Source organism: Neoarius graeffei, chromosome 11 (genome assembly GCF_027579695.1).
Source record: "Neoarius graeffei isolate fNeoGra1 chromosome 11, fNeoGra1.pri, whole genome shotgun sequence".
NCBI classification, from domain to species: domain Eukaryota; kingdom Metazoa; phylum Chordata; class Actinopteri; order Siluriformes; family Ariidae; genus Neoarius; species Neoarius graeffei.
Window position 1 is genome coordinate 1,217,100 of NC_083579.1, and position 14,747 is coordinate 1,231,846.

Consider the following 14,747-nt stretch of genomic DNA (forward strand, 5'->3'; position numbering starts at 1 on the left):
AACATGATGAATACAGAACGGCACGGAACCAGGAATTTCAAACAAAAATATACTGTTGTTCGATGTTCCAGACATTGAGAACTTTTTAATTGTTAATACAAAAACAGTGTCGTTTAAAAAAATCATGTCACTGCAGTAAAATGCTGAAAAAAATGAAAAAAACAAGAGCTTTCCCTTAATTCGAAAAAAAAAAACCCATCAAAAACATTAGAATTAACTTTTACAAATGTTCTTCTTCCTCGTAATTTCTTGGCAACAACATTTCTGAGCCACAATGTACTGCACTCACATCAGAACTGACGACGTTCATCTCATGCTAGTCGCTAATTAGCTTTTTGCTAGCAGCCTGTTAGCATGAAGGCTTTAACAGTTTAACAGTGGAACATTATGACGTATCTACAAATTATTTTAAAAATACTTCTGATAATAAAAACACAATGTTATTTCACATGGCTGCTTCAAAACATTATGAGCTTTCTATTCGAGAAGAGGCAGCCGAGACTCTTAGAAAATCTAGAACCATAAAGGGTTCTTCAGTTCTTCCTCTGGAGGAACCTTTAAGGATTCTTTGTCGAACTCTATAATTGAGTTTACAACCTGTTTTAGAACCAAAGAACTTTTAATGATCCAAAGAACACTGAGAACCTTGAGATATAACACAGAACCCAACAATGGTTTCTTTATCAGTGAATGTGGAACCCTTTCGAAAGCTAAGAAATAGTGCTTATGACAAAGTTCTCCTGCAGCTACCGTAAGTGTTGGGATCCGATCAGAACCCTATCAGGAGGCTGATACCCTTAATTACTGAATTAACCATTACATCATATAGAACATTTTCTCCAAGTAGAACCCTTTTAGAAAGCTAAGAATCCTTAATCCATTACAAAGAAGAAGTGTTAAAGGCTGAAGAACCCAACAGCAGTGTGACCAGAGAATCCTTAAAAAAAAAAACCCTCAAAGAACCTTTTTAAGTTTTCACTGGATTGTTAATGGACCTTATCTTCCACAGAAAGAATGGTTCTACTTGGAACCCTTTCTGAGAATCACTCAGTTGTAGGGTTCTACATTCTTTGAGGGTTCTTTGTAATAAGTAATCCTCTTAACTTTCTAAAATGGTTCTGCCTGGATGGAAAAAACACAAGGTTCTATACTATTTAATTAAAGGTTCTTACTTTCTGATAAAAGGGTTCTGTTTGGAACTGTTTTTGATAAACACTCATTTGTAGAGTTCTTTGTAATACCCAAGTGTCGTTAAACATTTCAAAATGGTTCTACTTGGAACCTCCTGTGATAGAGAAAAGAACAACTTTTTTTTTAAATAATTTAATGGGTTCATTGGATAATTGAAGTTCCTCAGGTTTTATAAGAATTCACTTAGAACTCTTTCTGATACACACTTGACTGTAGGGTCCTACATTCTTCAGAAGGCTGGCTTTCTAAAACGGTTCTGCTTGGAATCTTCTGTGACATGAAGTTATTGGGTTCTATATTATTTAAGGTTCTTACTTTCTGAGAAGATGGTTCTACTGGGAACAGTTTCTGAATAAACACCTTTATAAAGTTCTCTGTAATACCCAAGTGGTCACTGTCTTTCCAAAATGGTTCTACTTAGAACCTGCTCTGAGAAAAACAGCTAAAGGGTTCTGTATGATTTACGAGAATATTCTTGGATAATTCAGGGTTCGTAGCTTTCAAAAGCGGGCTCTACTTGGAAGATATTGTCCATAGAAATGTTAAAGGTTCTCCAAGATGGACAACTGAATAGAATAGAATAGAATAGAATAGAATATCTTTATTGTCACTGTAAATAAATAAACTGAAGAACACTTTCAAAATGATTGTGGTTCAGGGAAAGTCAGGAGATTTATTTGGGGCAGAAAAAACTCCAGAAACATAAAAATAAACAAAAGTAAAAAATTTGGACAAATTTTGGACGAATCGTATAAATCCACTCAGGAGATGAGACAGAAGTGAAAACGTTCCCACACGGAACCGATGTGATACGGAGACAGCGTCAGAAACGGTGCTTTATAGGATATAAATTTAACATCAGAACTTTGTGAATTTGAGATGAACCCAAGACGCGAGGAGAAAAGCAAAGGATTGTGGGTGAAGAGAGGGAAGGAGGGACGAGAGAGGAACACACACGGCGGAATATAATTATAATAAAATAAAGATCAGTGTCACGCTGGGTGAAGAACACGGTTTTATCCCCCAGTGCTCACTTCGTAGGGTTTGTCTCTTTAAAAAAACACTAAAAATTCCTTCTAATTTAAAAATCAGAAAAAATGAACATAAAGACAATAAACACAATTTTATACAGTTCTGTTTTCTCTCAATAAGATTAGAAACGTGTTAAACTTCTATCTTCATCTCAAGTAGGATTTTGTTCATTTTTTCGTGTGTGTGTGTTATAATACAGTGCAGAATATATGGGCTTTGATTAAATAAGAGCGTGTGTGTGTGTGTGTGAGATGGTGGCGTCCCCTGGTGGTCACTCGGTGCTGGTGCTAGCGCTTGGCATGATGGGAACGCAGTAGTTGGGTCTCTCTGATGGTGTGTATCCAGGCAAACACTGGCATTTATACGAACCCTGTGTGTTGATGCATTTCCCGTTTCTGCACAGAGACATGCGCTTGTTGAGCTCCGTGCACTCGTTTACATCTGAAAAACAAAACCCAAGAAGCAAAAAGTAATTACTATTAAAGACTGAATGTAATATTTAACTATTAGAGCGTGTGTGTGTGTGTGTGTGTGTGTGTGTGTGTGTGCGCGCGCGTACCGATGCAGGCCATGCGGGACATGTCGAGTGTGTATCCATCAAAACAGTCGCATGTGTATCCCTTCTGCACCCTCACACACCTTCCGTTCTCACAGCCGTTTAACACTCCGCACTCCTCCGCACGCAGTCCTTCAAACGCCTCGTATCTCCCCACTGAACAAACAAACAAACAAACAAACAAACAAACCACACTCATCATTCACTTTCCTCATTATTATAAACTGCTCAATTTATCCAAACGCCGTACACACAGCTTTCTGTAAAGCTGCTCCTTACGGTTCCTTTCCACTGACAAAAATGCTGGATAAATAAACCTGAATTTAATTTTATTTTTACTAAACAGCAGCGATACTTGAATTGTGCTCAGGGTTAAAAAATACATGAACTTTGAGACATTTCTATAAAATAGTATTTAGAAGTAATATCCACGATCATCAGGGAAATTACAGTAAATTCAGAAGAACATTTTACACGTAGTTGTAGCCTTATTAACTTGTAAAAAATTAAATGAATTAATGTCAATTTTCTTTTTTTGTTGTTATTGCACAATTTCTCCCTTTATTTTCCATGTAAGCTAAAACTTCTGCTTTGGAAAAAAAAAAAAACATGCCAGCGATTTCAGAAACCGTGAGAAGATCCAGACTCATCCTCAGGTAATTGTTTCATAAAAAGCATTGAGAAGGTCTTACAGAATTAATCTGTTTTCTTTATCAGAGAAAATATAGTGAAACACATTTCTGAACTCTGTACTAAATGTGAAGCGTGGTGGTGGCAGCATCAGGCTCTGGGGCTGTTTCGCTCCCAGTGGAACTGGTGCAGTGAACAAAGTGGATGGAATCATGAAGAACCTCAGAATTCTTCAGCAGAACCTCAAACCATCAGAAACTTGGACCCAGTTGTGTGTTCCAGCAGGACAATGAGCCCAAACACACATCAGAGCCGAGTGTGGAGGAGAAAACAGGAGGACATGAAGCTTCAGTCTGTGGGCTGCGATTAAAAGTCAGGTCTGTTCCAGAAAACACACACATTTAATTAAACTCGACCAATTCTGTGAAGAAGGGAGGACGAATATCCGACCAGAACTCAGACGGAAGCGTGTTGATGGTGAACAGAAGCGTCTGGTGAAGGAGAAACTCACTCAGGGAGATTTAACCAAATATCAAGTAGCTGTATGAATAATTTTGACCCTGTGTTGATTTCAGAACCAAAATAAATTAAAACTTGTGCAGCAAAGTCTTGTTTTTGTTTCTATTAAAGATGTATGATGACTACAGACCTTTATCTGAATTGCTGCAGATAAAGATCAGTTCAGAGAAATCAGTGCAAGTCCAACACCATCATCACATTCATGTCCCTGTATGTAAACTTCTGACTGTAACTGCACATCAAACACATCAACAAACAAACAAACAAACAAACGGCTTGCTAGCTAGCTTGGTAACTTTCTCGCTAGTTCGTACTTGTTAGTTGCTCACTAGTGATCTGTGTAAAGGTCTCAATCCATCTTAATTATTTATTCATTAATGAGGATTTATTTTCCGTTTCTCGTTAAGCTTTGTCCGAGTTTTAGTTTTTGTTGCAATGTGTTAGATTTACAACTAAAACTAAAACTGTGAGACGACTATTAAACAGTGATGCATTTAATATATACATGAATAAATTTGCAAATATGTAAATAAATGTGGACATAAATAAATAAATAGACAGACAGATAAACAAATAATAAATAAATAAATGAGTAAACAAATGAATGAATGTAGTGTAAAGAGGTGGTGTGTGTGTGTGTGTGTGTGTGTGTGTGTGTGTGTGTGTGTTTGGGAAGGTTATTGTGTTGACTGCAGGCCAGAGGACAGACGGTGAGAGTGGGTATAAAACAGTGTGGAAGCTGAAGGACCACATGGTGGCGCCGCAGACCTGCACAGACTGAACAGCTCTGACCCAAAGAACACACAGGTTGGGATGACGGGATGAAGGACTCCGAGTGTTACTCACTGTTAGAGTCGTCGTAGTCCTCGTAGAAGGTCGGGTTCGAGTTCAAAGTGCGTGGGCCGTACTCCGGGCCCACCTCGTACTCGTGAACAGGTCCGGCCACCAGCGCGTCCTGACCGTAAGGCCGTCTGACCGACCCAGAACCTCGGATATTACACATGATGGCGTAATCCTCTGCGGAGAAAAAACACACGTGGATCAGTACAGAGACGCAGAAACACGCCAGAGACAATTCTTCAGTACTGTTCTTTAATCAGCGTTTTTCTTTTCACACGGAGGACACGGGAGGAGGCGGAGCGTCATCTGAGATTATTTTTACATGGATCGACTCATCATCTTGATTTAGTGTCTCGTGACTTCATTACGAATAAATAAATAAGTAAAGAGTCGAAGAACTCTGCGCTGGATCAGGTGCGAGTCTCTGAGCTGCTGAATACTGAGTGTGGAAGTGTTCTGTTAAATCAGGGGTGGGCAAATTATTTTTTCCATGGGACCACATGAGAAACAGAAAATTTTGTGGAGGGCCGGACCAAAAGGCTGAACTAAATTCTGCATAATATTAATTGTATTTCTTTATATAAAGCAGTAAATAACATTGTTTTTACAAGCTGCTAAGACTGGTAAGAGGATGGAAAAAACCAGGTTGCCTTACAAAAAATGTCATTTATTCAATCAAATTTCCCAAAACAATGGTTAACAAAATGTGAACGTTTGTACCATTTTTTCAGTCACATTCACCCCAAAACACAATAAAGACATCACAATATTGTCTTTCTACTCCAAATATCAAGCAAGATACATCATATTATAATAATGACGCCCACATTTGTAGTCTAATCACCTCATTTGGTGTTTTTCAGTTTTTCAGATCTGCTCTCCGCAAACTAAACACACGGCTTTATCTCTGACTTCAGTAAATAAATACTTAGTCCATGTTTTGTTGAAAGCCCTGCATTCAGCATCTACCTTTCTTCTTTTTGCGGACATTTTGGGGACTAAAGTCTTCTTGTGACCTGCTCGCAACAACGTCGATTCGGTGTAGGTATCAGATCTACAGATCGGCTCCGGCGCCTGCTGGTGACGTCACACTATGTGACTGGCTGGACCGTTTGAAGGATGACGTACAAGTTTGTGGTTGGTCTGGACAAATTACGGAAGTAGTTATCGCGGGATTAGGTTTCGTGGGATTTCATGTCGCACGCATTGCGTTTTTGTTGAACACAACGTCAAAATAAAAGCACTGCACATTCAGTCCGTGCATGAGGTAAAATTAGAAAATACGTTTATTTTGTAATTTCTAATTAACCTTACGCGGGCCGGTCAGAATGAACCAAAGGGCCGGATGCGGCCCGCGGGCCGTAAAATGCCCAGGTCTGGGTTAAATTAAACCAGTGATTAATGAGATAATTAAAGCAAGGACAATTAATACAGTGATTAGTGATATACAAGACTCCTGATCGATTTATTTCAACACTTGTAAAAAATCTTCTTGCTCATTAATCATCATATTATTGTTTTATTTTACATTTTTAAATGTAAAGCTGTGTGTTCGTGTTTAAAGGTGCTGCTCTCAGCGCTGTTATACTCGAGAAACGTCTGTAAACTCGGAGGTGTGAACAGGTGGTGTTAATAACCTGAACTACACACAGGTGGTGTTAATAACCTGAACTACACACAGGTGGTGTTAATAACCTGAACTACACACAGGTGGTGTTAATAACCTGAACTACACACAGGTGGTGTTAATAACCTGAACTACACACAGGTGGTGTTAATAACCTGAACTACACACAGGTGGTGTTAAGCTGGGCAGACACTGTGCGATTTTTCAATCGCGGTATTCAGCTGCTGCTCACACTGTACGAGTGAATCGCAGGGGTAAACAGCACGCAGCTTACGATTCCTGTTCTCACACTATACGATCCGATGCTCGGATGCGATGCTCAGGATTTCAAACAGGTTTGATTTTCATCCGATCAATCGGGAGGAGGTCGTGAGGTGTTAATCGCTTGTCGTTACCCTATGTATACTACACGATCCGAGACGCACGATTGAGCCAAAACTCGGCCCGATCTCCAAAATAGTCGCACGAGTGAAAATTATGTCAAAATTGGGCCAAAAATCGCACACTGTATGCCCAGCATTAATAACCTGAACTACACACAGGTGGTGTTAATAACCTGAAGGTGGAGCTGGAAGCAGCTGTGTAACCCGAATCTGAACACCAGGAACTTTCTCCATGGGAGTGACTGGCTTTAGACATGTAATACTTTACCTGTTATTATTCTGTTTTACAGTCTTGATGGATACATTTATTATGATCTTTATTAATAATGTGTGTGTGTGTGTGTGTGTGTGTGTGTGTGTGTGTGTGTGTGTGTACCAGAGTGTTTCGGAGGACACAGTGCACACTGCATGCCCCAGGCCTCTCCGTACAGACAGCAGCACTCGGTGTATGTGGTCACTCGGTTACTCAGAACGTTGGTGCAGGTCATTGTGGGGGAAACAGTCTGCCAACAGACCTCCTGATGCACACCCTGCTGCTCACTGGGCTCTGTGGACACACACACACACACACACACACACAAAAAAAAAAATTCAAATGGAAAAAAACCACAAAAACTAATCTAAAACCCCCAATCAAAGTCTCTGAGCTCATCGTCTTGAGACGTTAAAGTTTTTCTTTTAGTCTGTAACTTCATCCAATCTGAGTGACCGATACTCAAACTTCTTACATTTAATTATTGTTTTTTGAAAAAGGAATATTTTAGACCTGTCCTGCTGAGATTTCATTTTAGACAAAACCAAAACTCCCTGTGAGTGTTTACATCATTAGTGCCATCATTCTGAACGAACCTGAATGAAATGAAATCACCGTCATTATTTTTATATAAAGTAAATAATCGCTGCCGCGTGAACCTGCTCGGGTCGAAAGTTAGCAACTGTTTACTGTCGATAAGTTAGACAGCTCGCCGACTAGTCTGAAAAGAGTTTCAATAAGCTAACACACTGCAACCCCGCTATAACAAACTCCTTGTGGGCGTCCAGTTCGTTATACCATAAAGTTTGTAATACTGAAAAGGAGCCACTCGTCACATCCCTCACTCACACTTACAAAGTACTTACAGAGTAAAGGAAAGAAGTCCCTCACCGTCATTTGCTTGCTGCGCCTTCTTTCTTTTCAGCTCATCATGTTGATCGCAGTTATGGACAAAATCTCTGCGCTCTTTTTCTTTTACTTGGAAAGCTGAAATTGAATTTTTGGGGATTCCGTATTCTTCAGAATAATTTGTTGCTTTCTCACCGCACTTTAGATGCTCCGGGATGTAAAGTTTGTATTTGACAGAGAGGATCTTACATTTATGAGCGTCATGTAATGGAGACAGATGAAATCGCAGGAAGAGTTTATTTACAAACAGGCAGGCAAGCGGTTCAAAAACGTAACACAAAGGCAGGGTCGTGGAACAGGCAACAGTCGCGTGAGACACAAACAGAATATCAGAGGAAATCACAAAGTCCAAAATAAACAAGAGTCACCAGGACATGACATATCCCCCCAGTCCCCACATTAAACCCCACTCCACATTTTCCCAAGTTGAATTGGTTGCCATAGAAATATGGAAAAAATAAAAAGCACAAAAATCCCAAAATGTTAAAAGGCACAAGTCCTCTTGTCACTTAACATAACTGTCAGGTTTCATGAAAAAAATTCCAAATAGTTTTTGAGTTATGCTCCAGAAACTAAAATGTTTACAGACGGACAGAGTGAAAGCTATATCCCCCCACATTATCTGCTGAGGGAAAAAAGCGAGTCAAAACCAGTAAAACAATACATGGATACAAAGGCCTGGTAATGTGAGACACTCGGTACAGCGTATATACTTAAACTCCGTGTAGTAAGAAAGTCCTGATAAGCATGCGCTGTGATTGCGCTCTAATCCGGAACAGGTGCACGGTAATTAGTCCTAAAGGTGTTCAGAGCACTGATGTGAGTGGATGTAACAACATGTGTCCATGACAAGAGTGCTTACAGAGTAAAGACTCGAGTAAAACTGCTTTCAGCTCATAAAATAAAGTCCTGTTAAGGGTTTTTTTGTTTGTTCTTTTTAAAGTCAGTGATCAGCGTTCTTGATAATTGTTAATGATCGACACCTAAGCGAGGCTCGTTAAGCCTTTGTTTTATAGCGTTAACACGTATTGTTAACTTGACTGTGGACTTGATTACGGACTGACTGCCTCTGGGGGAAGCGGAGCGCATGGATCAGTGATATTTTTTAAGACTCCGACTCACTGTCATTAGAGGTGAAGACACACAGTGTGTTATACATGAAAGTTCAGAGTAAAAGAGTTTGTGATAGCGCAGTTGCAGTGTAATGAATAATTAGCAATGTATTTCCTTTCAACTTCTCAAAACCTGTCATTTTCAGATTTTTTGATAAACATCTGAAAGTGAACAGCTGTCTCTTATTTTTAGCGTGAGTTATGCTAAGTTAGCTCGGCATCACATGACCCATGTTAGCCTGTTAGCCAGGCTCAGTTGAAAATAATACACAGTAAACAGAACTAAAAGTTTAAGTTTTTAAGATTTTTTTTTTGTTTATGACTTCATAAGTGATATCTTAGATATAATTATATCTATTAATTATATTTTACTAATATACTTCTGAAAAAATCTACACTGCATTGTTTTTTATTGTAAATGAATTAAACGTAGTGACCTGGGTAAATGCCAAGGTCAGAAGGTCGTGAGCTGAGCTCAGCTTCTTTCAGGAGGGTTTCAGTGCAAAGATGGATTGAACATTGTTTAATATGGAACGGTGTTAGAGTCCTGAGGAAACTGGAACTTCGGTTCTTACCTGCTGCTTCGGGGAAAACACAGCGCTTGTTTGTTGCATCGAGCACCGTGGGGGGCGTACAGAAACACTGATACGATCCGTGACTATTTAAACACTGACCACCCACACAGTTCAGCTCGTCTAGACACTCGTCTGTGTCTGGGGGGGGAGGGGGATCATTCAGGTTATTTGGTAAAGTGCATAAATAAGTGAAAACACACAGACATAGTGAGTGTATAAATCATGGCTTGGCACTGGCACATGACATTCAGCAGTGTGGTAAGCCACATGAGGCTCAGTTCCAGTCGCCTGTGTGTGTGTGTGTGTGTGTGTGTGTGTGTCTAGGACTGTGGTTTGGGTCATTATGGCACACTGATACTCGAACATTCTCCACCCAAAGTTTCACCATTTAAATCCCTCAATCACACACACACACACACACACACACACACACACACACACACACACACAACCGCAAGCATGAGATGATTTCTTTATATATGCGAGTCAAAATAATGCTTGAGTATTTTTGCCATAGCATGCTTATGCAATCCAAAACACACACACACACACGTGAATTGATTTCGTAGGTGGTTGTACTACGTGTGTGTTAATGCTGTACTTAATGATGTAATTATCATATTGTGTGTGTGTGTGTGTGTGTGTGTGTGTTAGAGCTGTTACAACAGATGTCGATGTAATTCTCTTATTTCCAGATGAAAAATGTTTGCGTTTTTTTTAGTCACATGACATAATTTCGTAAACTCTTTAAACAAGTTTTCTTTCACAAGATAGAAGAAAAATTCAAATAAATACATCAAACTCTAAATTCAGCCTGATAAATTAACACACTTACCTCACTGATTACATCACACCTCAATACCTCGTCTCACTGATTACATCATCACACCTCAATACCTCGTCTCACTGATTACATCATCACACCTCAATACCTCGTCTCACTGATTACATCACACCCCAATACCACATCTCATTGATCACATCATCACACTTCAATACCTCATCTCACTGATCACACCATGACACCTCAATACCTCGTCTCACTGATCACATCACACCTCAATACCTCATCTCACTGATTACATCATAACACTTCAATACCTCGTCTCACTGATTACATCACACCTCAATACCTTGTCTCACTGATTACATCACACCTCAATACCTCGTCTCACTGATTACATCACACATCAATACCTCGTCTCACTGATTACATCACACCTCAATACCTCGTCTCACTGATTACATCATCACACTTCAATACCTCGTCTCACTGATCACATCATCACACCTCAATACCTCATCTCACTGATCACACCATCACACCTCAATACCTCATCTCACTGATCACATCACACCTCAATACCTCGTCTCACTGATTACATCATCACACTTCAGTACCTTTTCTCACTGATCACATCATCACACCTCAATACCTCGTCTCACTGATCACATCACACCTCAATACCTCATCTCACTGATCACATCACACCTCAATACCTCATCTCACTGATCACACCACCACACCTCAATACCTCGTCTCACTGATCACACCACCACACCTCAATACCTCATCTCACTGATCACACCCTCACACCTCAATACCTCATCTCACTGATCACACCCTCACACCTCAATACCTCATCTCACTGATCACACCCTCACACCTCAATACCTCATCTCACTGATCACACCACCACACCTCAATACCTCATCTCACTGATCACACCATCACACCTCAATACCTCATTTCACTGATCACACCATCACACTTCAATACCTCGTCTCACTGATCACACCACCACACCTCAATACCTCATCTCACTGATCACACCATCACACCTCAATACCTCGTCTCACTGATTACATCATCACACTTCAATACCTCGTCTCACTGATCACATCATCACACCTCAATACCTCATCTCACTGATCACACCATCACACCTCAATACCTCGTCTCACTGATTACACCATCACACTTCAATACCTCGTCTCACTGATCACATCATCACACCTCAATACCTCGTCTCACTGATCACATCACACCTCAATACCTCGTCTCACTGATTACACCATCACACTTCAATACCTCGTCTCACTGATCACATCATCACACCTCAATACCTCGTCTCACTGATCACATCATCACACCTCAATACCTCGTCTCACTGATCACATCACACCTCAATACCTCGTCTCACTGATCACACCATCACACCTCAATACCTCGTCTCACTGATTAAATCACACCTCAATACCTCGTCTCACTGATTACATCATCACACTTCAGTACCTTTTCTCACTGATCACATCACACCTCAATACCTCGTCTCACTGATTACACCATCACACTTCAATACCTCGTCTCACTGATCACACCATCACACCTCAATACCTCGTCTCACTGATTACATCATCACACTTCAATACCTCATCTTACTGATCACATCATCACACCTCAATACCTCGTCTCACTGATCACATAATCACACCTCAATACCTCGTCTCACTGATCACATCACACCTCAATACCTCGTCTCACTGATCACATCACACCTCAATACCTCGTCTCACTGATTACATCACACCTCAATACCTCGTCTCACTGATTACATCATCACACCTCAATACCTCATCTCACTGATTACATCATCACGCTTCAATACCTTGTCTCACTGATTACATCATCACGCTTCAATACCTTGTCTCACTGATTACACCATCACTCCTCAATACCTCGTCTCACTGATCACATCACACCTCAATACCTCATCTCACTGATTACATCACACCTCAATACCTCGTCTCACTGATTACATCATCACACCTCAATACCTTGTCTCACTGATTACATCATCACACCTCAATACCTCATCTCACTGATTACATCATCACACCTCAATACCTCGTCTCACTGATTACATCACACCTCAATACCTCGTCTCACTGATCACACCATCACACCTCAATACCTCGTCTCACTGATCACATCAGCACACCTCAATACCTCATCTCACTGATTACATCATCACACCTCAATACCTCGTCTCACTGATCACATCACACCTCAATACCTCGTCTCACTGATTACATCACACCTCAATACCTCGTCTCACTGATTATATCATCACACCTCAATACCTCGTCTCACTGATTACATCATCACACCTCAATACCTCGTCTCACTGATTACATCACACTTCAATACCTCGTCTCACTGATTACATCATCACACTTCAATACCTCGTCTCACTGATTACATCATCACACTTCAATACCTCGTCTCACTGATTACTTCATCACACTTCAATACCTCGTCTCACTGATTACATCACACCTCAATACCTCGTCTCACTGATTACATCATCACACTTCAATACCTCGTCTCACTGATCACATCATCACACCTCAATACCTCATCTCACTGATTACATCATCACACCTCAATACCTTGTCTCACTGATTACACCATCACACCTCAATACCTCGTCTCACTGATCACGTCATCACACTTCAATACCTCGTCTCACTGATTACACCATCACACCTCAATACCTCGTCTCACTGATTACACCATCACACCTCAATACCTCGTCTCACTGATTACATCATCACACCTCAATACCTCGTCTCACTGATTACATCACACCTCAATACCTCGTCTCACTGATTACACCATCACTCCTCAATACCTCGTCTCACTGATTACACCATCACACCTCAATACCTCGTCTCACTGATTACATCATCACACCTCAATACCTCGTCTCACTGATTACACCATCACTCCTCAATACCTCGTCTCACTGATTACATCATCACACCTCAATACCTCGTCTCACTGATTACATCATCACACTTCAATACCTCGTCTCACTGATTACATCACACCTCAATACCTCGTCTCACTGATTACACCATCACTCCTCAATACCTCGTCTCACTGATTACACCATCACACCTCAATACCTCGTCTCACTGATTACATCATCACACCTCAATACCTCGTCTCACTGATTACATCATCACACCTCAATACCTCGTCTCACTAATTACACCATCACACCTCAATACCTCGTCTCACTGATTACACCATCACTCCTCAATACCTCGTCTCACTGATAACACCATCACACCTCAATACCTCGTCTCACTGATTACATCATCACACCTCAATACCTCGTCTCACTGATTACACCATCACTCCTCAATACCTCGTCTCACTGATTACATCATCACACCTCAATACCTCGTCTCACTGATTACATCATCACACTTCAATACCTCGTCTCACTGATTACATCACACCTCAATACCTCGTCTCACTGATTACACCATCACTCCTCAATACCTCGTCTCACTGATTACACCATCACACCTCAATACCTCGTCTCACTGATTACATCATCACACCTCAATACCTCGTCTCACTGATTACATCATCACACCTCAATACCTCGTCTCACTGATTACACCATCACACCTCAATACCTCGTCTCACTGATTACACCATCACTCCTCAATACCTCGTCTCACTGATTACACCATCACACCTCAATACCTCGTCTCACTGATTACATCATCACACCTCAATACCTCGTCTCACTGATTACATCATCACACCTCAATACCTCGTCTCACTGATTACACCATCACACCTCAATACCTCGTCTCACTGATTACACCATCACTCCTCAATACCTCGTCTCACTGATAACACCATCACACCTCAATACCTCGTCTCACTGATTACATCATCACAACTCAATACCTCGTCTCACTGATTACATCATCACACTTCAATACCTCGTCTCACTGATCACATCACACCTCAATACCTCGTCTCACTGATCACACCATCACACCTCAATACCTCATCTCACTGATCACATCACACATCAATACCTCGTCTCACTGATCACATCATCACACCTCAATACCTCATCTCACTGATTACATCATAACACCTCAATACCTTGTCTCACTGATCACACCATCACACCTCAATACCTCGTCTCACTGATTACATCATCACGCTTCAATACCTTGTCTCACTGATTACACCATCACACCTCAATACCTCGTCTCACTGATTACATCATCACAACTCAATACCT

The 14,747-nt window shown here is 40.7% G+C and overlaps 1 protein-coding gene across 7 annotated transcripts in view; it reads right to left on the minus strand.

The window, feature by feature from the left end:
• Positions 1-1,838: 1,838 nt before the first annotated feature.
• The window catches only part of ltbp1 (latent transforming growth factor beta binding protein 1), a 161,363-nt gene continuing 148,454 nt past the window's right edge, over positions 1,839-14,747 (minus strand). For all 7 annotated transcript variants that reach the window (XM_060933222.1, XM_060933219.1, XM_060933220.1 and 4 more), the window contains 5 exons: positions 9,628-9,765; positions 7,155-7,325; positions 4,775-4,945; positions 2,783-2,935; positions 1,839-2,664 (listed from right to left, as the gene is read on the minus strand). In XM_060933222.1, coding sequence (XP_060789205.1) covers positions 2,495-2,664; positions 2,783-2,935; positions 4,775-4,945; positions 7,155-7,325; positions 9,628-9,765 — 803 coding nt within the window. In that variant the 3' untranslated portion in view covers positions 1,839-2,494. The remainder of the gene's footprint in view (positions 2,665-2,782; positions 2,936-4,774; positions 4,946-7,154; positions 7,326-9,627; positions 9,766-14,747) is intronic.